Source organism: Sturnira hondurensis, unplaced genomic scaffold (assembly GCF_014824575.4).
Source record: "Sturnira hondurensis isolate 20B ecotype Veracruz unplaced genomic scaffold, ASM1482457v3 Scaffold0007797, whole genome shotgun sequence".
NCBI lineage: Eukaryota > Metazoa > Chordata > Mammalia > Chiroptera > Phyllostomidae > Sturnira > Sturnira hondurensis.
The window spans coordinates 2,859,898-2,887,494 of record NW_028080428.1 but is presented as its reverse complement, the minus strand read 5'-3'; the positions used below and the strand labels follow the sequence as shown (position 1 = coordinate 2,887,494).

General features: G+C 58.2%; 1 protein-coding gene across 7 annotated transcripts in view; it reads left to right on the top strand.

Moving 5' to 3' along the window:
- Positions 1 to 283: 283 nt before the first annotated feature.
- Positions 284 to 27,597, top strand: part of SPTBN2 (spectrin beta, non-erythrocytic 2) — a 34,391-nt gene continuing 7,077 nt past the window's right edge. For 2 of the 7 annotated variants that reach the window (XM_037053328.1, XM_037053322.1), the window contains exons 1-21: positions 8,901 to 9,339; positions 11,487 to 11,638; positions 12,073 to 12,246; positions 13,003 to 13,094; positions 13,244 to 13,324; positions 13,627 to 13,742; positions 15,424 to 15,536; positions 15,679 to 15,866; positions 17,060 to 17,177; positions 17,701 to 17,859; positions 18,140 to 18,442; positions 19,486 to 19,639; positions 19,881 to 20,751; positions 22,027 to 22,164; positions 22,406 to 23,162; positions 23,601 to 23,803; positions 24,106 to 24,196; positions 24,424 to 24,570; positions 25,788 to 26,051; positions 26,631 to 26,855; positions 27,161 to 27,250. In XM_037053328.1, the coding sequence (XP_036909223.1) occupies positions 9,162 to 9,339; positions 11,487 to 11,638; positions 12,073 to 12,246; positions 13,003 to 13,094; positions 13,244 to 13,324; positions 13,627 to 13,742; positions 15,424 to 15,536; positions 15,679 to 15,866; positions 17,060 to 17,177; positions 17,701 to 17,859; positions 18,140 to 18,442; positions 19,486 to 19,639; positions 19,881 to 20,751; positions 22,027 to 22,164; positions 22,406 to 23,162; positions 23,601 to 23,803; positions 24,106 to 24,196; positions 24,424 to 24,570; positions 25,788 to 26,051; positions 26,631 to 26,855; positions 27,161 to 27,250 (4,614 nt within the window). In that variant the 5' untranslated portion in view covers positions 8,901 to 9,161. Of the gene's footprint in view, positions 536 to 621; positions 642 to 1,128; positions 1,227 to 1,303; positions 1,697 to 5,657; positions 5,769 to 6,821; positions 7,001 to 8,900; positions 9,340 to 11,486; positions 11,639 to 12,072; positions 12,247 to 13,002; positions 13,095 to 13,243; positions 13,325 to 13,626; positions 13,743 to 15,423; positions 15,537 to 15,678; positions 15,867 to 17,059; positions 17,178 to 17,700; positions 17,860 to 18,139; positions 18,443 to 19,485; positions 19,640 to 19,880; positions 20,752 to 22,026; positions 22,165 to 22,405; positions 23,163 to 23,600; positions 23,804 to 24,105; positions 24,197 to 24,423; positions 24,571 to 25,787; positions 26,052 to 26,630; positions 26,856 to 27,160; positions 27,251 to 27,597 lie in introns of those variants that run through there. The other 5 variants (XM_037053326.1, XM_037053327.1, XM_037053329.1 and 2 more) reach the window with 5 other exon arrangements.

Here is a 27,597-nt window from a genome sequence, read left to right as displayed (position 1 = left end):
GGAAGAACAGAACCTATTTCTGGGAGCTGGCGCGCAGGTCGGGGGGGAGTCGCAGGAGATAGATGCACAGGGCACTTCCTAACTTTGTTATTACTTGGGCACAATTCTTTTCTCTCCTAAGCAGATAGCAGCTCACCTCGGACTTAGTGAATGACCTCAGACCTCAGACCACTCAGACGCTGCGAAGCGAGGAGTCGGTCGTGCCAGGCCTAGCAACGTGCGTCCCCACCCCCCAGTGCCTCTTAAGGCAGTGAGTAGGCCGGAATTCTGGTGATAAATGAGAGGCGCTGGGAAGGAGCTGCGAGGAGCTGCAGTGATGACTGTTCTGGGAATCTGATCGCGAGAAGGCGGGTCTCCGCCACTTGTACCATGGAGATGCTTTGGCGGAGAGAGCCGGCCTACCTGCCCGAAGGAGGACGGGAGACAGAGGGGATGGATGGGTGAAAGCAATGTTGAAAGGGAGATGAACTGGAGGTGCCCGAAGAGGAGAATTTGAAAAGGGAAGCAGGCTGAAGATTAGGAAGCCTTCTGGGCGGTGAGTGCCCTTAAAGGAAGGATTGCGTGTCCAGGGGCTACAGATTTTGGACGAAAATCGAAGTAGGGACCAAGGTGGGGTGTGCAAACTGCGGAGACCCAGCCCGGTAAGCGGCGGGGGTTGGGGGGTGAGGGTAGAAGACCGCCTGGGGGTGACCAGGGCTGGCGAAAACCAAAGGGCGGGGGTTATGGGGGCCACCCTCAGGGAAGGTGGGAAGGGGGTTGGAAGCTGGCTCCGAGCCGCCGCCGCGTTTGCCCCGGGGAAGGTCAGCGACCCCGGGCGAGGAAGCTCCGCGGAGAACCGAGAGGGGCCGCGGTTGCCATGGCGCCGGGCGGGGAGGGGGTGATTCGGACCCCGCCCGGAGCCCCGCGGGGCTGCCCGCTCCAGATGGTCCCGGGCCTCCCGCGGGAGCCGGCGGCCTGCGGCAGGGGGAGGCTATTGTCCTCTTTCCGCGGCGCCGCAGTTCCCCCCGCTCGCGCCCGCGCGCCGCCACGCGCCCTGCCACCACCGGCCCCGCGCGCCCCCAGCACCCGTGACAGCGCCCGCCCACCGCCCGCCGTGCGTCCCGCCGCCCACCGCCCGCCCGCTGCCGCCCGCAACCGCCCCTCGTGGCCCGGCTGCGGGCGCGGCGACTACCGGTGCGCCCCCGCCCGCCCTTCTCCCGCCTGCGGGGCCGGCGCTCCGCTCGGAGGTAGGTGCCGGCGCCCCGACCGGCTTTGTCCGGGCCGGCGGGGCGGCGCGCATTGTGCAGCGTGCGGACCGCGGGGTCCGGGTCGGGGTCCGGGCGGACCTAGAGAGCCCGGGAGAGGATGCGGCTCCTGTCTCTGCTCCCGTCCGTCCGGTCACGGGGACAGGATGGAGAGTCATGTGCCAGCCGCCCAGATACCGGTGTGCGGGAGGTGGGGGTGAAGGCTTGGGGGACGCTGGCCTTTCCAGAGCCGAGAGAAGAGTCTGGAAGAGTGGGGGCCTGACACTCGCGCAGAGGGATCGGGTCGGCTGGGCTCGGAGCGTGTCCGACAGCGCCGGCCGTCCGCGTTGCTGAGGCTCCTGGGCCACCGGCCGGCTTCGGTCCAGGTGCTGCGGACACGCCGAGCCGTCTCTGCCGGGCGTCTGCGAGCGCCGGCTTCTCTCCGGGGCTTGCTGGGGCTCCCACTGAATCCGGTGAGCTCCTCACCTCTTCGGTAGCTTGCTCCTTGCTCTCCTTTATGCATCCTCACAGTGTGTGTGACGGGGGACACAGTTGGCCGTAGCGACTAGAACACTGGCGGAGAGAGAATGAAGCCCCTTTGGGTGATGCGGAGGCTGGGCGTAAGGCTGGGGGAGGATGCCTCTGCGGGTGAGACATCCAGGGGCCTTGGAGTCCACCCCGCACAGAACAGCCCGGCAAGGCCTCCTGGCTGGTGGTTCTGGCTCCAGCACCACAGTCGGCCTTAACCACCCACCCTGGCTCCGAACGACTTTCCCCCCTTAACCCCGCGGCACTGCACGCTTGTCTGCGCTGCAAGCTTGCCCCTGTCCTAACCTGCTGCATGTTGTCTCTGTGAGTTGTTTTTCAGCTGCCCTCCCCTCTGCAAGCAGCCACAACCCCAGCTCTAGGAAGCCCAGCTGGCTCAGGCAGGGGCAGGGTACCCACAAACCAGTTTTCCTGGAGGATGAAGCGGGCAGAGTTGAATTCCAAATATGTGTCTTAGCTTGAGGTACTGGGCAACCTCTTGACATATTCAGAACAGCAAGGAATAGGGGAGGAAAAAGCTAACGTGGATCTTAGATTTGTCCCTTAGAGAAACTGATGTTCCCATGGGTTACAGGCTTGGGGAAGCAGGCAGCAAGGGAGTGAATAATTCCACCCTGAGTAGAGGATTCTGAAGGAGAGGAAACCAAAACGCAGCCCCCTCTCCGGCCCACTTCCGTGGTTCCTTGGGGACACTTCCCATGCTTACCTCTTCAGGTACACAGCCTGGAGAGAAAGTGGTTGGGATTGCTTATTCGTCATTTCTTTTTCCTTTTCTCTCTGTGCTGGTGCACTTAACCTTTGAGTGGAACAAGATTTTTACTTTACCGAAGTCCCCATTTCTTCTATTATTCAGCCCACTGTCACGTGTTCAGCTCTGCCTCCCCATGGCGTCTGGAGCCCTGTCTTCCTCCTGCACATTTGTGATTCGCCGGTGCCAGGACGTCAGCGCGATCTGTCTCCTCAGAGCCAGAGCCCAATCCGTCTCACTTTCCCCTCGTCGCCCAAGGCTTCTGGCTCTTTGTGGGTCTTGGGGTTTCTGAGGGGAAGTTCTATTGGGGTTAAGCATGGGAAGCTAACCACAGGTCCCACTTACCCCTGAAACTTTGTGTCTTCTCAGACCTTAGGGCTCCGCTAAACCATTCTAAATGCTCCTCACCTTTGGACAACGGGACCTCAGTGTGTGGTCCCCAGGCCAGTTGCTTTAGTGACATCTGGGAACAGGTTAGAAATGCAGATTGCCAGGCCCCGGCCCTATGGAATCAGAAACTGGGGGCAGGCCCAGTGACCTGCTTTCATACCCCGCCCCCCGAGGTAACTGTGATTCCTGCAGCTTTGAGACCCCCTGGTCCTGAACTGTGGAGCTCAACACTGACAGCCCCCACCCCCTGCCCCAGCTGAGGAGCAGAGGGTCTTCCCTGCTCCGGTTGCATCCTTTCCTTGAGCTTTTCTCTAGCTCTGAGAAAGACACACTTCAATGGCAGAAGAAGAAAGAAATATGGCCTATTCATTCAGTATCTCTTTATTGACTCCCTATTGTACTGGGCTGGGGAAAACACAGCCCTTGTCCTCAATGCGTTGAAAGCGGAGCGCCAGAAAGACACATAAACAACTAACTGTAATACAATGTGATAAGCGCAATAATAGCAGCCTGCTGGAGGGCTGCAGGAACACAGAGCAGGGAATGATCAACTCTCTCTGAGGGAGGTAAAGAATTAATCAGGAGGAGGATGTGGTGAGAGGAGGAAATAGGGAACTAGACAGGCTCTGGCCCCAGGGGTAGAATTTCTAGCTTTGAATGCCAGCTAAACCGGGGGAAGGGGAATGGGGGGCAGCTGCTGCTGAGGTTCCATCGGCACTGGCACTGGCTGAGCAGTCTGCACTTGGAAGCGTTTGGGATAGAGCAGAACCCCCGGCTTGCAGCTGATGGAAGTTGACGTTATTCCATCATGAACAATGTAAGCTACTTGGGTCTGGCCTCCAGGTCAGTGGCTAAGAATAAAGTGCTGGTAAACTGTAATCTGGATTAGCTGCTGTACCGCCCTCTCTCCAGAGTTCAGGAATCCACGGCGGAGAAGCATCCACGGCAGTTCTCCAGTGCAGAGAGAGACAGGGGGTCGTGGGCTGAGGAGAAGGCAGACGAAGGTCGTGTGAGCACGGAGGCCGGGTTATAGATGAGGCACAATACGTTCAGCGGAAAGAAACCAGAGCAGGAGCCAGGCAGGAGACACTCCGTGGGATACTGTAGGGATGCCGAGGTGGCAGAGGGAACACAGAGAACACAGCATGTTCTCCAGAAAGCCAGGGGGCTGCAGAACCCGAATGCTTGCAAATCAAAGCTCAAACAGGGGGAGAGGGCCTCAGACCACCAGAGAGCACCGTTTCATGCAAGTCTGTGGGGCTCAGCTCCCTGGAGTCCCGGCGTGGTGGCCTGATGGGAGCCACGATCCCCGGACACCAGTGGCATCTCGGTCCCTTTTCTACACGGCAGCATCTCCAGAAACTCAGGACCCAAAGCATGTATGTCAAGACTTGATCTGACCAAAGGAGCGTTTGAGTGGCTGAACTTTTATTTGGGAAAAGAGCAGGTTCCAACTTCATACCTTTCTCCCTCACATGATAGGCTCCCACGCGGAGGGCTCCAAGGGCTGGACCTCACTGGGAGGTCTGGGTCTGGGCCGGAGCCCTGGTAGGACCCCAAGGGAGGGCCCCGTTGGATCACCAAAGGGAAGCCAAAGCAGTCCGTGGGCAGGTCTTGTCAGCTGCCGAGGGGGCCAGGGACACACAAGTGTGGAGACTGGGTCGGACCGTCCACTTCATTAGGTCGCTGCTCTGTGTGGAGTGAGCACAAAGATGGAAAGCGGCGTTTGGGAACTTCATTGGCCTTCCGGGGCCAGGGAGGTAATAAAAATACCTGGCGTGTCCCGGAGAGAGACCCAAGGGAATGGTGGGTGGGGCCTGCAGAGAGACGGAAAGGGCAGGCCCACCTTGAGGAATCCAAATTCAATTCTTTTTAAACAGTTTACCGGCCACACTCTCCGGGGCTGGCTTTAATGGGTTGTGTTCCCGGTAAAACGGAAAACGGGAGTGGTGGCGGGGGGCGGGGGGATGGAGACAACTGTAATTGAACAATAAAATAATTTTAAAATAAAGAAAAGGGGGGCATGGACACAGAAGGTCAGGGCGCATGTAGGGGGGAGTTTTGTGGGGAGAGAGCGAGTACTAGAAGTCACATCCCAGGGCTAAGCGTGAGCGCGGCTGCGGGGGGGGGGGGGGGGGGAAGGGCGTGGTCCTGGGGGTTGGGCTGCCTCCCTGTCCGCGGCGTGGATGACTCCAGCTCAGGTCACACCTTGCCCACAACGCTCTGTGCTCAGGGTGACTCAACTCTGACCGAGAGTTTATGTCTGTAAGATAAATATTTACAGAGCAAATCCAACGAATCCGTTGGGGGAAATGATGGATTTTAACCGGGAAAGGAGGCCTAGCGGAGATGAATCTCTCTTTCCTGTTACAGGGCTGAAAGTCCGAACCCAGGGTCCTCCGCCGCTCGCTCCTCCCTGTCTCCCGTCTCACTGGTGCTACTCCCAGGGTAGTCCTGGTGCGAGCTTTCTCTTTGGGAGAAAGGGGAGGACCAGGCAGTTCAGGCCTTCGCGTCCGGGCTCAGCTTCAGGGAACCAGTGAATGACAGAAGCCAAGTGCTGTCCTTGTGCACGCGTGGGGACACATCTCCCTCCGCAGCCCCCATCTCACCGCCCATCTTTTCTTCCTCCTCCAAAACCGCACGAGAAGTTCTCTGTACCTCCTCTCCAGAACTCCAGAACCGGGAGCTGCCAAGATCATAGCCCCTAGGAAATGGTCCTAAGGATTAAAATATATCTTTGTATTTGAGAGGTCCTAGAAAAATGAGAAATGCAGAATTTGGGGTTCGAATAAAGTTTGAATCCAGCCCCCTCCATTCCCTTGGGTGGCTGCTGAGTTACACGGGAACTTTGGACAGTAGAGGTTTGTTTTGTGTTTTGTTTTTTAAATCCCCGGCAGCTAATCTGAAGCTCATTTGTTAATTTTGAGGACAGAGTTTGTTTGCGTAACAGAGTCCTAAGTAGCGCTGGCAAGCGTACGTGGTCCTGATTCCCCCAACCGGAACCCTGGCAGGGAGCAATAGGGGCTGATCTCTCCCCAGGGGAGCTTGGAAGGGCTCCAGGAAATTCGAGGAACATGTAAATGTTGTGATTAAGAGCTTGTCACCCAAAGTCAGGAGGAAACTTCAAAACCCAGCTGTGCTCCTTCCATCTGTGCGACCCTGAACCGTGACTTAACCTTCACCTTGCAGCTTGCTCATCTATGAGAGCGGGGTGATAAGGCGATGCTGGTATCACAGCCAAGATTTATCAAGCACTTAAGAAGCATTCCCTGTCACACACACACACACACACACACACACGCGGAAGCAAAGAGGAAAGAACTGTACTATGTCCTTTGAACTCGTGGGGACCAGGTCCATGCTAACCTAGCAGCACCTCTGTCTTTCCGTTGTATCGTAGATGCATTGTGATGGAGAGCAGGATCTCTGCCCTTTTATTCCCAATTGCCTGCAGGGTACGGAGGAGGGGCTCGGAAAAGTCTGCAGGACCTGGGACTAAAAAGAACTCTGGTTTATATCCATCACTGCTAAAGGGCTCCCCCCGCCCCCGCCCTGCTGCCACCTGCTTCCAGCGTCACCCCTATTCACACTGTGGTCCTGAACCTCACGAAAGCCATTGCCACTTTCAGCCCCGGCTCTGCCCACTGTCCCTCTCTGGCCTGTGCCTCTGGAGTCCTTCCCACTGCTTTGCTCTGAGACACTGTTGCCCTCCTGCCTGACTCCGGGTGCATCCTCTGTTTCCTTGTAATGGAGCCCCTCTCCCACTGGGGGCCAGTTTCCATGGACAGAAAACCAAGCACATGGCCATCAGGAGAGCAGACAGTTCTAGGGCAGGAGGAGAGAAGGACATGGTGAGTGGCGGGCGGGCTCAGGGACCCCAAGATGCCCCTCACCAACCACATTCCCCCTTGTAGGAGCAGGAGGCCAGCCACCACCATGAGCAGCACCCTGTCACCCACAGACTTCGACAGTTTGGAGATCCAGGGCCAGTACAGCGACATCAACAACCGATGGGACCTGCCCGACTCCGACTGGGACAACGGCAGCAGCTCAGCCCGCCTCTTTGAGCGCTCTCGCATTAAGGCCCTGGCAGGTGAGATCAGGGGAGGGCCCCGGGAGATGCCCAGGACTCTGGGGGCAGAGCTTGGTCATGAGGAGCTTGTCATGGAAAGACCGTCTTTCTTTCTAAGCACCAGATCACCCTCTCAAGCCCATGGTCCCCCACTTCAGCCTCAAGAACAAACTTCCTGCAGTCCAGAATGTCCCCCAGCTTCCTTCCCCCTGGTGTGGAGAAGTCACCTCGACTGCGTTCCCCTCTGCACTCGGATGACTTCCTGGCCTCTGACCCCAAGTCGTGTCCTTAATTCTTTTGTACTTTGTCTTGCTGTTCAGTTCCACCCGCCTCTCCTTTGCCTTTCACGCCCTTGTGTCTCATTGACTTCCACCTGTTCTCCCTCTCAGGCCATTATCCTCTCCGCTCCCTCCCCACCTGTTCCTTCCACCTGCCGCCTGTTCCTCCCATTATTTCATCTACCTGTTCCCTGAAGCAGGTGCCTTCTGCCATCCCCTGGTTTCCCGAGTTTGCTTTCTGCCTGGCCCCTGCCCTCCCCTACGGCCTGGGCTTTCCCCTTCAGCTCCTCCAAGCACAAACAAACCCGTTGGACGGGCCTCCCTGCGTTCCCGGTTTCCCGGGTGGAGTTGTCATGGCAACAAGAGCGCAGCTGCCACCTGACACCACCAGTGGCTGGTCTGGCCTTCGTGGGGCTGAGTCACCCACACACCCCAAGGCCACCCACCCCATCAGCCTACCCTACCCCATCCCGCCCTTGTCTTTCCCACGGACCCGCTGGCCTCCCAGTGCCGCGCGGCGGAAGGGTCCTGCCTGCTCCCTCCTGAGAGGCCGTGGTGCCTGCTGGGGTGGGTGGGGCGGCCTCCTGCCAGAAGGGAGGCACTGCAGGGGGTGGTTCCCAAACCTGGCGACACTTTTTACAGAATCACCCAGGACCAATTATGTAAGGACAGGCTCCCAAGCCCCTTCCTGGACGCTCAAATTAGAATCTTCAGATATGTGGCCCAGAAAGCAGGGGTTTTGAGCTCTCCGGAACCCTTTCCAGCCAGCCCAGCAGCAGTCTGGGCCCCCCATGTCGGGGGACCTTATCCTTTCCTCCTGGGCATCTCTGTCCTTCTGGTGGGGTCTCCAGGCCAGCTTGTGCAATGCTCCTACAGATGGGAGAAGACGGAGACATGGGTCACAGAGAACGTCACCTCTCTGGGGGAACGTTTCCCTGGCCCCCTGACTTTGGATGCATGTAGCCTCCAGAACTGTCACGACGGGTGACCCCCATGGCTGCTGTGACGTCTGTGTGCCCCATGCTGGTGGCAGGTGTTTGTCTCCACTGCTAAGCTGGGCTCTCCAAAGAGGCCCCTCTGTGCGGGCTTTTCTTGAACTGCACCCCTCACTAGCACGTGCCAGGTGGCTGTTGAATGAATGAAAGTGGGAGAGAGGCAAGGCTAGGCTGTAAGGGACCAGAGCAGAAGCCCAGAGAGGGGCGCGGAGGGAATCTGGTAGGTTGCCCAGCGGTGGGTTTACTGGGGGTCTGGGATGGCCTGGCTGGGGGCCTGGTGGGCCCAGTGTGTGAGGAGGGGCGGGACTGAAGGTGACGTGGACAAACCAGTGGGAGGGATACCAACACTGATTTCACAGACAGGGGACATAAGCAATTTCTCTTTCTCTGCTCTCTGAGCTGGAAATCAAAGCCCATGTCCTAATGGGGTACCTCCCAGGGTCACGCAGAGAGGGGCTATTCCTGGCACACCTGAAAACCTTCCGGAAGCAGGTCTTCGGGGGAAACCTCTCCTGGCTTTTCTCCACGCTCAGGCAACTCCGAGCCTGACAGGCAGGTCTCTAGGAGGCTCTCGGCTCTCTCCTCCGCCCGCGCAGGGCCTGGCCCCGCCCCAGCCGGCGAGCTCCGCCCCCACCCCTCCCCCCGGCACTGTCCAACCTGTTTGTCTGGAGCTGCCCCTGTCTCGTCTCACCGCGGCAAGGTGTGCCCTGCTCGTCTGGGAGTTCAGCAGCCCAGACCTCCTGTAACTTCTTTTTCCAACTTCTTGAACTTCTACCATCTTCGAGCCACCACCCAGGACGCCAGCCTCTCGGGATCCCAGGCTCCAGGGGAGGCAGAACCTGCTACCGTGCCCCTTGCAGACAGGGCATGGACTCTGGGCCCCAGGCCTCGTAGGAGACAGCAGGCACCATGAATGGGAACGGAGTGGGCAGGGTGCAGGGGCCCGGCCTAAACGGGGCTGATGAGTTTTACTATGAGGCTGTGGAAGGGTCTCAGAACCCCGGGGGGCTCCTGCTCTCACCAGCTGCCTTCATCAACCCGGATCAGTACGCCAGCGTGCTGGAAGGACGCTTCAAACAGCTTCAAGGTGAGCTGCTGGGACACAGGGGAGCGCAAAGAGGGGACCCGGGTGTGGGAGAGGAGCCGGAGTGAAGAGCTCGGGATGGAACGTTGGCTGTGACTCAGGCGTGTGCTTTGGGAGACACTGCCAGGGGAATAATTACAAGTGGCCAGAAAATACGTGGATGCTGACAGCGCAGGGACAGGCAGGGACCCACTCACTGGAAGGGACCGTGAGCGTGCCAGGGGGTGTGACCACCAGGCCCGCTGGGTGTGGCGCAGGTGCCATGGGCAGTGGGGGCCACAGGCAAGGCCGAGAAAAGGCAGTGTCTGTGTCAGCAAACAGGGAGGCCCTCAGCACTGTCTCCCCAACAGGTCCACTTTCGGTGGGCTTGAAGAGGGAGGCCTGGTGGGTTGTTTGGGGAAGGAGCGAGCGGGGGCCTGTAGGCCAAGAGACCCAGGCTTGTTCGTGTTGCCCTGGTCTCCGAGTGGGTGTCTCACTGTGCAGAGGAGGCAGTGTGTGTGGGAACCGGGGAGTATGTCAAAGGGACTCGGCGCAGACAGGCCCAGTATGAGTCCGAGCAGGCGCGTGTTCATCTGGCACCGACGTTTCGGTGTGCTACTGCAGCTCACTGTGTTTTGTGGTGGGGGTTGTGGGCGGACACGTCGTGGGCACCTTAGGAAGTTACACCTTGTCTCTGGCGCTCGGCTTTGCACATTTTTCTCCCAGCTGCCCCCGTTTCCACATCTCCCCCTTTTATTCTACCTGTCTGCCAACATGGCCTTGCCCCAGTGTTCCTGGCACCAGGACAGTCCCCGTGGACTCAGAAATGGCAGGTGGACCAGGAAATCCCTGGCTTGGTCTGCAGTCCCTGACAGGAAGCCCAAAGGCACCCTTGGCCCCACAGATGCGGCAGAGCACGGGGCTGTGCCGTGCAGCTGTTAGGACCCCAAGGTTGGCCCAAGTACAGGGGCTGGAGGTAAGGAAGGCAGGACTTGACATGGGCGTGTCGCTGTGCTTCATGGGTGAGGTGCGTAGGAATGTGAGATTAGGGGATGAGTCTTTTCAGTTTCTGAGATGCTGGGCTGAAAGGGAAACCAAAGTGACTCTTCAGGTCCTGGCCACTTGAATTGGGTCCTTGTGCTGGGCGCCCCCAGGAAGAACTGGCAGGAATCTTAGTGACCAACGCAGCATCCAGGGGCCTGGGCCTCTTCCCTCACTTTGTCATTGGTCACATTTTCAATTTTTCTTTTTCTGTGCCACCTAAGAGCATCCCCTCAGCAGTGGCCTGCCCTGGGAACCAGGCAACAGGGCATTTCCTCATATTTTTTGAGATGATTGGCACCTGCCTGGCTTCCCACCCCCCCTCCCACACACCTCCCACATCTGGGACTCACTCCTTTTCCTGTTCCCAACTTCGAGACCTTGTCTCAGCAGCTTTGGATGGCGGTGCCCCGGGATGGTATCCCTTGCAGCTCATTGAACGAACCAACCCCAGAAAAGCCAGTCTCTTCTCTAAATTGTTCCAGGAGAGCAAGCTGGTTCAGGCAGCCTGGCAGACTCTGTAGTGTCACATCCTTCTCATGGCCACTTCGAAGAGCCACTACTGTCATTGAAGTCCACACCCTCCCAGCTGTTCCCCGCCCAAAGAGAACAGCCACACTGACTGCCAGGCCTGAGCAGCTTTTCCTGGGGTCAGATCACACCCGTGGGACAGAAACTCGTCACAGTGCCTTCGAGTGCCAGGCGCCTGCCACACCTGTCCCGTTTAATCACCACAGAGTGAGCCGTTGAAGTAGAAAGTATTCTGCCCATTTCACAGATGAGGAAAGTGAGGCTCTGGTAGATGGAGCAACAATCCCACTGCTGTTGCAAAGCAGCACCCCGATCCCAGGTTCCAGCGCCCCCTCCATGTCCCACTGCTTCGAATTTCTTTCATCCCTTCCTCTCAAAGCTCTCCGTGTTGTTCTTTACTTGTGAGCTCATTCCAATTTCTTTATTTCCCTGCTTTTCACGTTATTTTCCTCTCAGCCATCTTTCTTCCCCCGCCCTGTCCCCAGAATTCACTTCTGGACTCTCAGACACCCACACACACACCCCCCACAACCCCACCCGTGGGTGATCACAAGCAGCTGTACTTGAAGGATGGAAATGACCCCATGTTGCCACCACAGATGAGCGAGAAGCTGTGCAGAAGAAAACCTTCACCAAGTGGGTGAACTCGCACCTGGCCCGGGTGACATGCCGGGTGGGAGACCTGTACAGCGACCTCCGGGACGGACGGAACCTCCTGAGGCTTCTCGAGGTGCTCTCGGGAGAGACACTGGTGAGCTGTGGCACCAGGTGGGAGGGAGCCTTCAAGCCTCAGGAGTGTCACCAAAGAGTGACACCTTGGAGCCGAAGGCAGGGGCTGCGTCCCGCTCAGAGGATGGCTTCACTCAGAGAGGCTTTGCTGTGTGGATTTGACAGGAGCCTTGCTGCAAGGAGACGGGAACACTGGCCCCATTGAAAACCTTTCTTTTCCCACCCACTCGGGGGGGGGGGGGAGGGCAGTTAATTCCCTTGGGAATCTTAATCTGGCCCAAGCCTCATTGGCAACCTCAGCTTTGGCCCCATGAACGTGGGCCCAGCCCTGGGACAGTCCCCATGTTTCCGAGGGAGATCATGGGGCAGCTGTGTGAAGCAGGGCACTGGGAAGGTAGGAGCGGAGAAACAGGAGGCCCACGGTCCCGCACCTTTGTGTCCCCTGACCCTCACCAGCCAAAGCCCACCAAGGGCCGCATGCGGATCCACTGCCTGGAGAATGTGGACAAGGCCCTGCAGTTCCTGAAGGAGCAGAAAGTGCACTTGGAGAACATGGGCTCCCATGACATTGTGGACGGAAACCACCGTCTGACCCTCGGGCTGGTCTGGACCATCATCCTTCGATTCCAGGTACCCCGCACAGTGTCCCTCAGCTGTGCCCTGCACCCCAGCGCTGCACCGTGAGCGGTCACTGCCCATCCATGGTGTGAGCAGTGCAGAACCTAGCATAGCAATAGGGGGACTCTCCCCATTCAACAGGGAAGGACCAATGTGACAAGTTCCCTGTGTCCTGGCCTATGTCCTGGTCAGGTGCAATAGGGCCACCTGGTAGGCCACAAGGGACGGGAAGTTTTACAAACTGGTTCTTCACCGCTGACGGTTTTATAACTACATTTGGGGTCTGGTCACTGGCTCCTTCTTCTGCCTCAAACTCTGCTTACTTCCCCCAAAAGAGCAGCCACCCACTCCTCATGCCCTGAGTGTCACCAGTCCAGTGTCCTAACACCACCAGCCCCATTGTCTCCCCGGACACAGCTCCCTCTGCCCCCTCAGCCCAAGCAGAGGTCTGCCCACTTCACCTTTGATACCCAGCTCTTAGAAGACGTTCACTCATCCACCTGAAGTTCCCCACCTGGAGGAACAGCCTCTTTCACTTCACGGGACTTCCACTGTCCTGACTTCTCCCCGACCCCGCTGCCTCAGATGCCTTTGACCGGATGTTTTGTGGTCACTAGCCCAGGAGGCAGGGTCCCCAGGCTCTGCCCCTGCCCCCTCTTACAGGGGTCTAAAGAGCAGCTTCCTGCTGTGGGTCTCCGAGCATCTCCCATGGCTCCAGCAGCCCCCGCCCAGGGAGTCCAGGCCTTCCTTCCTTCTATCCCCCCTCAGATCCAGGACATCAGTGTGGAAACAGAGGACAACAAGGAGAAGAAGTCCGCCAAGGACGCGCTGCTGCTGTGGTGCCAGATGAAGACCGCTGGGTGAGGCTGCCCGGGGCGGGGGCCGCGGAGGGTGGACGCCCGGAGGCTGGGCAGTAAAGGAGGGCGGGCTCCAGGAACCGCAAGTCCATCCCCTAGTCTCCGACCGGGGCTCGGACTGACTCACCGTTTCTCCCGGCCGCCGTGGGTAGGTATCCCAATGTCAACGTGCACAACTTCACCACCAGCTGGCGAGATGGACTGGCCTTCAACGCCATCGTGCACAAACACCGGTGAGAAGCGGCCATCGTGGCCTCTGGGGTGGGGCCGGGGGGTGAGGGCCCCGGCGCGCGCGCACGTGTAGACGGAGCAGTGAGATGAGTCCCACAGCGGTTCTGAGCAGTGGGCGCTGGGAGAAGAGCCAGGGTGTGGGCACGGTGTTGGAGAGAGGGCTTGTGAGGGGCAGTGAGGGTGGGTCTGGGGTGCCTGGTTCTGGGCTCCCTGGGCTTGGTGACTTAGGTTAGAGAAGGGACTCGGTTTGCTTTTCCCGTGGGGGCCCGGGTGGTTTTCATGCCTCTCTCTTCCCCCGCGCCAGGCCAGACCTGCTGGATTTCGAGTCCCTGCGGAAATGTAACGCGCACTACAATCTGCAGAACGCCTTCAATCTGGCGGAAAAGGAGCTGGGCCTGACGAAGCTGCTGGATCCTGAAGGTGGGCGGGGCCGCGTACCACCAGGCCCGGGGCCAGACCGAGGGGGTGCCTTTGGGGAGCGATGAAAAGGTTCTGGAATTAGATAGCGGCATGTGAGTAGACTAACCACCGAAAAGTGTACTCTAAAAGGGTGTATTCTTTGGTGTAAAAACTGCATCTCGATTTTAAAACATTAGAAGCTCTGTAGAAAGAGGGCAGCCCTGTGGCCGAAAGCCCTGGGAGGAGGTTCTGTCCCAGCCCCACCACTGTGGGGCAGCTCTGTGACTCCGAGCCAGCTGCTCAGCCTCTTGTGGCTCAGTCTCCTCATCTTCAGAATGAGAAGATTGGTCTCCATGGTCTCTGTTGGTCTCCTTCTTACTCCAGAGTTAAGCTACCTGGCCTGGAGGGCTCAGCAGGCCCTGGGCTTATGGTCAGCCGACCCTGCCTGTGGGCCCCTGTGGTTCTGATCTTAACGCTGTTGGGCCAGTAACGACCGCTGGGCTCTTACTTAGTACCTGGCCCTGTACTTGGCATGCTTTAATTAATTTAATCCTCACAACACGCTCTTGGAAGTCAGAATCACTGGTATCCTCAGGTAAAGGGAGAGAAGCCGGGAGCCTGTGAAGGCTAAGTGACTTCCCCAAAGTCAGACTTCGCTGGTGGAGCTAAGACCCAAATTCAGGCAGTGGGTTTTCAGACCCTGTCCGCTCAGCCCCCTGTCTGGAGGGCAGAGGGCGGTCTTGGTGCAGCCGGGGATGGGAAAGAGGGTCATGCTCAGTGCCCTCCCTGCCGGCAGCACTCCGTCTAAAGGTGCCCGGCTGATTTGGGTCTTGGCAACTTTCTGCCTGTTTTCCACCAGGCCTCATAGCCCCATGTCCTGTGCCCTCTTAGTCCAGAATGACAAATGTCAGCTAACGAGTGATGGGAGAGGGCCAGGTACAAGGTTCCCCATAGGGCATTTGAGAAACACAGCTGGCATAAAGCACAGGTAAGTCGAGCTAAGCATCCTGTAGCTTCCTGAATTGGCTGCAGTGGCCCCCGCCCACCTGCCCGCGGGTTCCAGAGGTGGCCAGGAGGGCTCCCAGCCCAGTAGACTCCCCTTTAGGGAGGATACGACGTGGCCTAACTAAACCCAGGGATTTCAAGTCGTAGTAGCCTTGGTCCTTGTGGAGGGAGCTGATTCAGCCGGAAGGACATGCACCTCCTGGGGCCCACAGCTGAACTTTGGGGTTGCAGTCAGAGGTATCCTGGACCAGGCCCCAAGATGGCCATGAGAACTGGCCTCTGACCCTGCTGCCAGGCTCAGCCGGCTCTTCCCCTGAGCGCCCCGCTTCAGGGGGCTTTTTTCCCAACTTCTGTCTTCCCACCCCTGAACCTTCTGACCTCTTACACAGCTTTCCAGCCCAAGTCCATGACCCACTCCAGACGGATGCCATTTCTTTCCCTGTCTTGCTTGCTCCAAACGGCTAGATTTGGGAAGACTGATAAAAGCCTAGCTGTGCTTGTTTCCAGGAGTGGGGGGAAGTTAACTTTTCACGCCCTTTCAGTCCATCTGGTTTATTTGTCATTTGGCTCTGAAGGGAGCTGGAAAGATGTCTGGAGGGCAGAGGGGTGTGGCGTTGGGGAAGAGGTTAGGGCGCCGCTGTGCTTCTGGGAGGTGGGTTTCTAATCTCTGTCTGACCCCAGTGCACTTCTTTCTCAGACGTGAATGTGGACCAACCAGATGAGAAATCAATCATTACCTATGTGGCTACTTACTATCACTATTTCTCCAAGATGAAGGCCCTGGCCGTGGAAGGCAAAAGGATTGGGAAGGTACTGTCCACCCCTGGGCGGGAAGCGTAAAGGCCAGAGGAGGCCTGGCCTCAGGGTCTGACTTCCCTCCAGCAGGCTCAGGGTGCAGCTGCAGGCCTGGGCCGGGGACCCACGGGCAGCACCCCACGTCGCTGTCTTGCAGGTCCTGGACCACGCCATGGAGGCAGAGCGCCTGGTGGAGAAGTATGAGTCCCTGGCCTCGGAGCTGCTGCAGTGGATCGAGCAAACGATCGTGACCCTGAATGACCGGCAGCTGGCCAACTCCCTGAGTGGGGTCCAGAACCAGCTGCAGTCCTTCAACTCCTACCGCACCGTGGAGAAGCCGCCCAAGTAGGTGCCCCGGGCCACGCCCTGCCGCGGCAGGCCCACCGGAGCTGTGCTCACCCAAGAGGAAGCCTAAATGAGGGTGGCCTCTTGGGAGGGCAAGTTGGCGGTGTGTAAATGTAACGGAGACTCGTTTCCCTGGCTCAAAGCACCAGAAGCAGTTCCCAAATAACTTCTTAGAATGACTATCCGTTTAGAAAAAAATCACGCCATGGAAATGATTGCCAAGGTGTGTAGTCATGCTGCCCACTCAGGTACCGGTCAGGGTCCCAGCTCACAGACCCGACAGGCAGCACAGGAGTGTGGCTGGTCACTTACACGTTGCAGAGGTTCTCACCATTCACGCGTCTTGGCAATTAGCTGTTTTCAAGTGTAGAATCGCTATTCAGCGATTCTATGTAATATATGCTAAAATGTCTGCTTTTCTATTATTGAGCTCTTTTGGAGTTAGTATGTTTCAGCTCCAAAACCAATATCAGTCCAGAAAACATCTATTTCTACCCATTCCAGGGAGTGATTTGACCCAGAAGGTCCTCTTCTGGTCATTGAACAAAGAGGTAGCTTCAAGGATGCTCACCACTGTGACGTTTGTTAACGAGAAATGAGGCACGGGTCAGCCATGGACAGTAACATAGAAGAAGTGTGTTTATTGACATGCAAAGATGTTCATGACAACTAAGTGAGGAAGCAGTTTATAAAACGGTTGTTTATGGACTGCGGATAGCAAAGGGCTGAGTGTTAGGGCTCCCGGTGCCTGAGTTCAAGTCCGGGCTCTTCCACACGGCTGCTGTGAGTTGTTTTCCCCTCTGTGCCTCAGTTTTCTCATCTGGAAAAGGGGTAATAGGAAGATGTAGCGAGCAGTGAGAACTAAGCAAGTTAACGCGCTTAAAAGTTCTGAGAACATAGCCAGGCCCACGGCGAGAGAGTCCTGGACCCATGCTGGCCATGACCGTGACCCGGGCCTGTCTGTGTCAAACAAACATGAAGTGCATACATGCCGAGGGGTAATGGGTGCCGTTTCCGTGTGGTTTTCACTTGCTTTTAAATTGTGTTCTTTTGGTTTGCCAGTATTTTCTGGCGTTCATGAGTTGCTTTTATGAGAAGAAGGAAAGCCACACAGGACGGTTCATTTTGAAACCCAGAGTCCCTGTGCCCCCAGTGGCCCCTGACTCTGATCCTGACCTGGCCTCCTGCCCCAGGTTCACGGAGAAAGGGAACTTGGAAGTACTGCTCTTCACCATCCAGAGCAAGCTGCGGGCCAACAACCAGAAGGTCTACACGCCCCGCGAGGGCCGGCTCATCTCTGACATCAACAAGGTCAGTGGCCGCCCCTCCGTGTCTCACGGGGGTCCCACCCTCGGCCCAGCCCCCACTGCCCCAGTTTGAACACTGCGCCCAGGTGTGCGCACCCCTCCCTGGTGTAGGCGTGACTCAGAGTTTCTCCCATGCCTCCTGCACACCCCTCCCTCCTCCCTGTCTCTTCCTGGGAGTTCACGTACTAAAATCACACTCCAGTCCCTTATCTTGCTCAGCCTGACGATTAGCAAAAGCAGTAGGGTTCACTCACAGCCCCCCCCACAAACACATCCAGTGGTTTCCGTTGTGCCCTGTTCCGCTCATCCATAGGTGAGCATAGTTTTTCCCTGGCTCCACAGCGCTCACATGTCCCCTGCCACCCCCGCCCCGTACCTCACTCGTCCGGCCATGTCTAACTGAGCGAATTCCACAGACCCACTAGACCGAGCTCCCTGGGATGCCTCGTGTGCTCCCACCCCCCATGCCCCTCCCCTTGCTTCCTGAACCCTGGCCCTTCAGCACTGATGCTGTCCCCGCCTCACAGGCCTGGGAGCGGCTGGAGAAGGCTGAGCACGAACGCGAGCTGGCCCTGCGCACTGAGCTGATCCGCCAGGAGAAGCTGGAGCAGCTGGCCGCCCGCTTCGACCGCAAGGCCGCCATGCGGGAGACCTGGCTGAGCGAGAACCAGCGCCTCGTGTCCCAGGTAGGCTCTTGGCCGGTCCAGGCTGGTGGGGAGTGGTGGATGAGAATCTACCCCACTGCAGTGTGGGGAGCTAATGAAATGGGAAATCCATCACACAGATGAAAAGACCAAGAACTCTAGGAACCAGGGGCCTTGAATAGCAGAAAGGGTTGGCGAGACAGACGGGCAAGAGAGGAAACCGAGAGCATGGGGTTGGCGTCTTGCAGCAGGAGTGCTCTGGAGGGCAGTGTGGCAAGCCAAGGGGGTGCCCCTGAGCACCCAGCCTCCCCCCCCTTCCCAGGACAACTTTGGGCTCGAGCTGGCGGCGGTGGAGGCAGCGGTGCGGAAGCACGAAGCCATTGAGACGGACATCGTGGCCTACAGCGGCCGGGTGCAGGCCGTGGATGCGGTGGCCGCCGAGCTGGCCGCCGAGCGCTACCACGACATCAAGCGCATTGCGGCGCGGCAGCACAATGTGGCGCGGCTCTGGGACTTCCTGCGGCAGATGGTGGCCGCCCGGCGGGAGCGGCTGCTCATCAACCTGGAGCTACAGAAGGTGTTTCAGGATTTGCTCTACCTCATGGACTGGATGGAAGAGATGAAGGTACCAACGGGATGCGTGTGGTGCAGTTTGGGGGATTGGGGTTGTGGGGGCATGACAAGGCAGTCACCACATGCTCAGCGGATCTCTGGAGCAGGGCCCTGTCTCTGGCTCAGATTAGCCAAGCGAACCAGCCCCGGTCCTCCTGGGTTCACGTTCTTGTGGGGGGTGACTGGTGAGAAAAACGCGGACCCTCCAACAGACAGAACAGCAGGTGGACGTGGAACCTGTGAGGGCACCGCAGCAGGGCCGTGTCACCGAGGGGTCTGCAAGGCCTCACAGAGGAAGTGCTGTCTCTCACAAGAGAGCCGGCACGGGGAGAGCAGAGGAGGGGGCATTGCAGGCCGAAAGAACAGCTGTGCAAAGGCCCCAGGCCTGGGCAGCGTGGCACGTCAGCATGAGCGGGACCAGTGGGACCACAAGGACGGGAAGGGGGTGGGGGAGTGAGAGGAGGAAGGCAGCGGCCAGCTCATTTAGGGCCTTACAGGCCTGGTCAAAGAGTGTGGATTTTATTCAGAGTAACATGGAGTCTCAGAAACAATCAGAAGTTTTGAAAAGGGGGCAGGCGCTTTGACTGCTATGTGAAGACAGGTTGTGGGCAACCAGAGCGGGAGCCCAGAAACTGGTGGGAGGCTGTTGTGATGACATAGCCGACAGGTGGGGATAAAGATGGGTCTAAAGAGGTGATGAAGATCACTCGGGTGCCAGGGCCTGAGCTGTGACTATAGGAGGCGATGATTCTGGGGCTGAGAAAATGAATCAGAGTGGAGATTCTGGGAGCAAGGTTTAGTGAGTTTGTCATTTCACAGGAGGGGAGTTGAGAAGCCAGGGTGCGGGACAGAACTGGGGTGTCACTGTGTGAGAGAGGACTGACAGGCAGGAGCAGGTGTGCTCACCTGGGCGTGACACCTGGAGCCACCCAGAGAGCTCGGGAGGTGTGGTTGGTCCAGGCAAAGGAGCAGAGTTAGCACAGGTGGGCGGCGGGGCTGAAAGAGGAGGAACGGGAGGCCCTCAGATGGGCAGTGGCATGCGCGTGTGCCTGGCAGGGCCGGCTGCAGTCCCAGGACCTGGGCAAGCACCTGGCTGGAGTGGAGGACCTGCTGCAGCTGCACGAGCTGGTGGAAGCCGACATCGCTGTGCAGGCTGAGAGGGTTCGGGCCGTCAGTGCCTCTGCCCTGCGCTTCTGTGACCCAGGGAAAGGTGAGAGCGGGAAAGGAACTGGAAAGGGGAGGGGCCGGGAAGGAGAACATGAAGAAGACCTAGAACATTAAGAGCAAGACTGGGGAAACCCAGGGACAGGAAGGGTGGTGGGAGGGTGGTGGGTGACAGACCAGGGAGGGAGGCCTGAGAGGGTAGGGGGGTGGGATCCTGACCAGGAGGACCGTGGGAGCCGCAGGAGGGCTGGGTTACAGCTCTGGACCCTGCACCCTGACTTTTTCAGAGTACAAACCATGCGACCCACAGCTGGTGTCCGAGCGGGTAGCCACCCTGGAGCAGAGCTACGAGGCGCTGTGCGAGTTGGCAGCAGCCAGGCGGGCTCGGCTGGAGGAGTCCCGGCGCCTCTGGCGTTTCCTCTGGGAAGTGGGCGAGCTGGAGGCCTGGGTGCGGGAGCAACAGCACCTGCTGGCCTCCGCAGAAACTGGCCGGGACCTGACTGGCGTCCTCCGCCTGCTCAACAAGCACACGGCCCTGCGCGACGAGATGAGCGGCCGGCTAGGGCCCCTGAAGCTCACGCTGGAGCAGGGGCAGCAGTTAGTGGCCGAGGGCCACCCTGGAGCAGGCCAGGCAGCCGCCCGGGCTGCCGAGCTGCAGGCGCAGTGGGAACGGCTGGAGGCTCTGGCGGAGGAGCGTGCCCAGAAGCTCTCCCAGGCCGCCAGCCTCTACCAGTTCCAGGCTGACGCAAACGACATGGAGGCCTGGCTGGTGGACGCGCTGCGCCTGGTGTCCAGCCCCGAGCTGGGGCACGATGAGTTCTCCACGCAGGCCCTGGCCCGGCAGCACCGGGCCCTGGAGGAGGAGATCCGCGGCCACCGGCCAACCCTGGATGCCCTGAGGGAACAGGCTTCGGCTCTGCCTATGGCGCTGAGCCGCACACCGGAGGTGCACGGCCGGGTGCCCACCCTGGAGCGGCAATATGACGAGCTGCGGGCCCGGGCCGGCGAGCGAGCGCGAGCCCTGGAGGCCGCCCAGGCGCGCTACACCATGCTCAGCGAGGCCGGGGCCTGCGGGCTGTGGGTGGAGGAAAAGGAACAGTGGCTGAATGGGCTCGCCCTGCCAGAGCGCCTGGAAGACTTGGAGGTGGTGCAGCAAAGGTAGGCCCCGCCTCACTCCGCAGCGCCCTCTGGGGGCGGCTGGCGTGAGGGATGAAGGATAGCAGGTCCCGCCGCGAATACCTGCTCTTGCTACATCCCTTTGAGGGTTTTTTTTCTATTTTAATGGAAAATACTAAATATACTCCAAAGTAAAAAACGTTGCACAGCAAGCTCCTACATACCCACCATCCGGGTTTGGTAATTGTCAGTATCTTGCTCTATTTGATTGATTTCTTTTTAAAACAAATCTCCAATGTTATCATTGCATCTCTGCATTCTCCGGATGCAGTTCTTTAAGAAATATGAGGATGTATTCCTAAATGTAGTAAATTATTTTTTAATTGTGTGTGTGGACTTGAAATAGCTCGGGATTTCACGTTATAAACCTTTTAGACAGAGGCAACAACGGACCCTCAAAAAGGGGCTTTATTTACAAAATAATCTTAAAAATCACCTAGAAAGGACGTGTTTCTTATAGAACCACAATACCATGATCACATGGAGCAAAATTAGCAACTGCTTACTGTCACCTGCTACACAGTCTGTAGTCAGACTTCCTGGGTGTTTTAAAAATTGCAATAAAAGACTTTTTAAGTTTTCAGTATCTGCTATGACAGGGGTTGGTAAACTCCAGCCCTCGGGCCAAGCCAGCCTGCAGCCTGTTTTTTTCAATAAAGCTTTATTGGAACAGAGCCACACTCGTTCACCCACTCATTGCCCCATGGCTGCTTATGCATGGAGATAGCAGGAATGAACACTTGTGACAAAAACCCTGTGGTCCATGGAGCCTGAAATACTCACTCTGTGGCCCTTTGCAGAAAACGTTTGCAGACTTTAATCTGTGAGAATGTAAAATGTCCCTGGGAGAAGTCATGCTTCATATCTTTATCACTTAAGTATTTTTGGTTACCAGTTCACCTTTAACACATAGTAGTAGGTCTGGAGCCTTATAAGGGGTGAGGCCCAGAGAAATAAGGGAGGTTCCGGTAAAGGGTGGGGCACTGTGCCAGGATTAGTTCACTTTGCAGCTGTTGCTGACCTTTACCTTTCACATCCTTTGAGCAACTCTAGAGGTGAGAGTCTTTCTGCTTGTTCAGAGTGAGTTAGGGGCTCCCCCCGACCCCCGGCTACTGTGAGCCTCGTGGGTAAGAGGTGCAGGGGCTGCTATAAATAGGCCTCATGTTGACTGAGAGGAGTTCTCAGGAGCATCCAGGAAGGTCGGCCGGTGCATCACCACCTCCGGCCACCTCATGCTCAGCTCTGCCACCCCCTCAGGTTCGAGACCCTGGAGCCCGAAATGAATGCCCTCGCAGCACGAATTACTGCCGTGAATGACATTGCGGAGCAGCTGCTGAAGGCCAACCCCCCGGGCAGGGACAGCATTGTCAGCACCCAGAGGCAGCTCAACCACAGGTGGCTGGGGAGGGCTGAAGAGAGTTCTGTGGGGCGCGGGATGGAGGTGGGAAGGTGGTCCAGAAGATGCTGGGGGTCAAGGTCATGTGAAGAGGCTGGGGCCTGGACAGGGAGACAAGAGGATGGGGCAGGTGGTAGAATACACCAGTGGGGAGAGAGGCCGGGCAGGAGCTTCCAGATACAACTGGACAGGGCGGGGAGCTGAGCCACTCCAGACCACAGATCTACCCTCTACGTCCAGGTGGCAGCAGTTCCGGTCCCTGGCGGATGGCAAGAAGGCAGCTCTGACGTCAGCCCTAAGCATCCAGAACTACCACCTAGAGTGCACGGAGACCCAGGCCTGGATGAGGGAAAAGACCAAGGTCATCGAGTCCACCCAGGACCTGGGCAATGACCTGGCTGGGGTGCTGGCGCTGCAGCGTAAGCTGGCCGGCACCGAGAGGGACCTGGAGGCCATTGCCGCCCGGGTGGATGAACTGACTCAGGAAGCCAATGCCCTGGCCGCTGGCCACCCCGCCCAAGCCCCTGCCATCAATGCCCGGCTTGGAGAGGTGCAGGCTGGCTGGGAGGACCTCAGGGCCACCATGCGACGTCGAGAGGAGTCTCTGGGTGAGGCGCGGCGGTTGCAGGACTTCCTGCGCAGCTTGGATGACTTCCAGGCGTGGCTGGGTCGCACACAGACCGCTGTGGCCTCTGAAGAAGGGCCGGCCACCCTGCCTGAGGCAGAGGCCCTCCTGGCTCAACACGCTGCCCTTCGGGGAGAGGTGGAGCGGGCCCAGAGCGAGTACAGCCGGCTGCGGACCCTGGGTGAGGAGGTGACCCGGGACCAGGCCGATCCCCAGTGCCTCTTCCTAAGGCAGCGCCTCGAAGCCCTGGGAACCGGCTGGGAGGAGCTGGGCCGCATGTGGGAGAGCCGCCAGGGCCGCCTGGCCCAGGCCCACGGCTTCCAGGGGTTCCTGCGGGATGCTCGCCAGGCCGAGGGCGTGCTCAGCAGCCAGGTGAGAGCCCAGGGCAGAGTGAGGTGGGGGGGAGGGAGAGGAGGGATGTTCCAGAGAGTGGCGGGTGGGAGGGAAATGGCCGTGGGTGGAGTAGTTGATAAAATGGGATGGACAGGAAGAACCTATGGGAGAAAAGAAAAAGGCAGTGAGAAAAAAAAAAAGATGTGAATGTGACTTCCCAAAATTGACATAAACTTGCTTGTCACATAATTCTTAAAGAAACTGAATCAATATCTAGGAATATGACAGAATGGGGTCTGGACTGTCCCGGGGTCTCCAGCGGCTCCCTTGCAACTTCCTGAGACTGGGTGTACTCAGGCAGCAGCTCTGCCATCTTCAGAGCTGGACGGTCCACCCTGCCCCTCCCTGGATGGCCTCCACATCCGAGAGCTGAATTCTGTTTTGAAGAGTGAGCTCGCTACCTCCCCTCCCCCACAGGAATATGTTTTGTCTCACACGGAGATGCCGGGGACACTCCAGGCTGCCGACGCCACCATCAAAAAACTGGAAGATTTCATAAGCACCATGGATGCCAATGGGGAGCGGATCCGTGGGCTCCTAGAGGCCGGGCGCCAGCTGGTATCCAAGGGCAACGTCCATGCCGAGAAGATCCGCGAGAAGGCGGACTCCATTGAGAGGAGGTACAAGGAAGACGGCGGGCCAGTGACAGGTCCAAGGGGGAGTGACAATGGGGTGGCCTCAAAGGTGGAGAACTGGGCGGTCAACTGGCCAGTGGGCTGGAGAGTTCTGCCTTCCTCACACGGGTTCAAGGAGAGGGCCACCAGGGTGGCCCGATGCTCAACCTAGGATCCCCGGGTTGTTGTATCAAGCACCTAAAAGGCACTGTCCCCATCAGAGGAGGACTGGAGGCATCCGGGTTGGTTAGAGGGCCATAGCCCTGTCACAGCAAGTTCAAGAGTTTCACAAGGGGCTGTCGTTACAGACACAGGAAGAATCAGGAAGCAGTGCAGCAGCTTCTGGGACGTCTTCGGGAGAACCGAGAGCAACAGCATTTCCTACAAGATTGTCACGAGGTGAGCGCAGTTTCTCCTTGAGCCCTCCCACAATCCCTTGCCATCCCTTTCCCACAATGCCCTGGCTCTTGGAGCCTAGAATGAGTCCACCACAGCGTCCCCTGAGCACATGACCCCTTCATGGCTTCTTCCCCCACCCACACTGCTCCCTGCTCACCTTCCCCACTTTATGCCTCACTTGGCAATGCACTTGGCCTTTCTCCATCCCCGCTCTCTGCTTGGTCCAGCTGAAACTCTGGATTGATGAGAAGATGCTGACGGCCCAGGATGTGTCCTACGATGAGGCCCGCAACCTGCACACCAAGTGGCAGAAGCACCAGGCATTCATGGCTGAGCTGGCTGCCAATAAGGACTGGCTGGACAAGGTGGACAAGGTACACGATGTGACAGGAGCAGCAAGAAGGGAACCCTTGGGGCCTCCTCTGGGCAGGGGCCCAGCCACAGTGCAGGGGAGGACCCTGGCCCTGGGATATGGCTGTCCCACGGTTGGAGGTCTCCTGTGCCACACCTCCAAGGTGGAGGATTGTAGCCTGAGGAACAGCATTCTAGGTCTGTGGGACAGTGACTGCAGAACTGTCAAAAAACCGAATTAGTAAGGAGCCGAACTACGGCTTTGGGTGACACAAGAGCTATTCCTGGGTCCAGAGCAGGACGGCCCTCTCCAGGGGCTGAGTCCATCTCGGAGCACAGAGCGCATGAGGGTGGGAGAGCCGGGCAGGGACAGCGAAAAGCCCTGGTTACCACGTAAGAGTTGTGTGCAAAAGTATGGGTCATGCTGAAGGTTTGTGAAGCTGCCCGAGCAACGCTAGACCCAGACCGTCTTCAGCCTGGCAGCCACGTGTCCTGGTTTGTGTTCCCTTGGAAGCAGCCCCTGAAACAGGGCTGCCAGCATAGGCCACTCAAACAGGAGGTGAGCCCGGGAAGCAGCGGTAGGGCAGTGGGGAGCTGAGACGGTGCAGGGAAGGCAGTCAGTAGAGGGTCCACGGCCCTCCCGGGTACCCCAGGGGACAACTGGAGCTCAGTTCTGGTGGGGTGCCCTGGGAGGTGAGCACGCACCTGTGCTGTCACACCAAAGCACAGAAATGCTATTTGGTCACCGGCTCTGGGGGCAATAACTCGGGCACTTCCAGCCTTCCTTGTGTGCAGGTCAAGGGACCATGCTTCCCCCCACTGCCCCAGAAACAAAAGTCCTTCAGCAGAAAGGCTGGGAGTGAGGAGACAGGAGGGACTCACTTGCCATAGGTCGGGGTTGTGGGGAGGAGCTGAGAAACATGAAATGATAGCAAGACCACATGCGATATAACACTAGAAACCACAAGCACTAGGGAACTCAAAATAGAGAAGATCCCGGTGGCTTCTTAGGTGAAGTGAAATCCGAGCTGCACCTCGAAGGGGGATTAAGATTTGATCAGCACCGAGGCAGGGAAGTTCAGAGGGGGTTGAGACCTTGGAGCAGAGAACGTGAAAGACAGCACACAAGAACTTGGAATTATTGCCCACACTCAGGTCTCTCCCGTCCTTTAGGTCCCCGGTCTGCAAAGGTCAGTGGCATCTAATTCTGACACTTGCGCTTCCTTGTCCCACCACCCAGGAAGGGCGGGAGCTGAGCCTCGAGAAGCCGGAGCTGAAAGCCCTGGTGTCGGAGAAGCTGCAGGACCTGCACAAGCGCTGGGACGAGCTGGAGACCACCACCCAGGCCAAGGCCCGCAGCCTCTTCGATGCCAACCGGGCTGAGCTGTTTGCCCAGAGCTGCTCCGCCCTGGAGAGCTGGCTGGTGAGCCTGCAGGCCCAGCTGCACTCCGACGACTATGGCAAGGACCTCACCAGCGTCAACATTCTGCTCAAGAAGCAGCAGGTGCGCGGGGCGGGGCCTTTGGTGCCAGTGGGGAACAGCAGACAGGAGAAAGAAGCCTATAGGTCTTGAGACTAGGGAAGGTCGTTCTCAGACCACCCCACGGCTGGGTTTCAGACCTCGTTGGGGAGCCACTGGGTCTCCTGCACGTCATGGGCAGTTCTGCTGCAGGAGCAAGAAGAAAATCACCCTGGAACCACAAGCAGAAGCCCCTTCCTTTCTTGTACTGTGTGGTGTCCCTCCATCGCCCTCTACTGACAAGGCCTAGCATTGCACCACCTGGCAAAAAAGGATTGTACTGCATCCAGTTCTGATGTCTCAAAACAGGGAAAGATGGGTTTGGAACTGAGGTGGATTTGGGACTGAGAGACAATAAACTGCTAATGGGCACGGTTGCCCCATCCCCTGTCCCTGGACTGTTGTGTAGATTAAAGTTTGAGAGCCACCGAGCAGACCATGAGGAGCTATTTCCCGGGGTGAGCCCGGGGAAGGAGTCATGATTGGCTTAGTGTTGACTAGGGTCCCCCTGAGTTTGTGGTGGAAGCCAGGTGGTAACACCTCCCTCCTCCTCCGGCCTGGCAGATGCTGGAACGGGAGATGGCCGTGCGGGAGAAGGAGGTGGAGGCGATCCAGGCCCAGGCAAAAGCCCTGGCCCAGGAAGACCAGGGTGCAGGGGAGGTGGAAAGGACCTCGAGGGCTGTGGAGGAGAAGTTCAGGGCCCTGTACCAGCCCATGAGGGAGCGCTGCCGGCGCCTGCAGGCCTCCCGCGAGCAGCACCAGTTCCACCGGGATGTGGAGGACGAGATTGTGAGCTGCCACTGGGGTCTGCCACTGGGGTCGGGGTGGGGTGGTCGTCCCCATGGCAACCTGCTCCCTGCCTCCTGCTGGGGAGATGCCCGCACTCTGTTCTCTTCCCTTTGACTCTGAAAGTCAACCCTCCAGGGACACTTGCAGATGCCCTCCAGGTCCCTGTACCCTGGACGCAGAGGTGGCCCTGCCCTACACACACACCAGGAGCCCTGGCGCCCCTCCCCTAGCTCTCCCCACTCCCCAGCCCCAAGCTGTCACTTTGTCCTCTGGACCTGCCCTCACCCTCCACCCTTGTCGTTCAGTTGTGGGTGACAGAGCGCCTACCCATGGCAAGCTCCAGGGAACACGGCAAGGACCTGCCCAGCGTCCAGCTCCTCATGAAGAAAAACCAGGTGAGACAAAGGCTAAAGGCAAAGGCAAAGGCCCGAGCGCCTCCTCAGACATGAAAGTTCATTTTTCCTTAAGACCTGGGGTTTCTCTCCCCTCTCCCGCCCCCAGCCCTGCTCGAGGCTGTGTGTGCAAGCCCTGCCCTCAGCAGGCGGCCTCTCCTCACGCAGGAGGGCGGGTCCTCTCGTTGGAAGATCAAGGAGATTGAAGGAACTTTACCTTCACATCCTTGGCCGGAAGGGAGGGGAAGCGCAAGGATTCAGAAGGAAGAGAAGCAAGAGCATGAAGGGGCTTGGTGTGGAGTAGATGTAGGGATCCCTGCGCAAGGCTTTCAGCCTTTCTACTTCCGCTG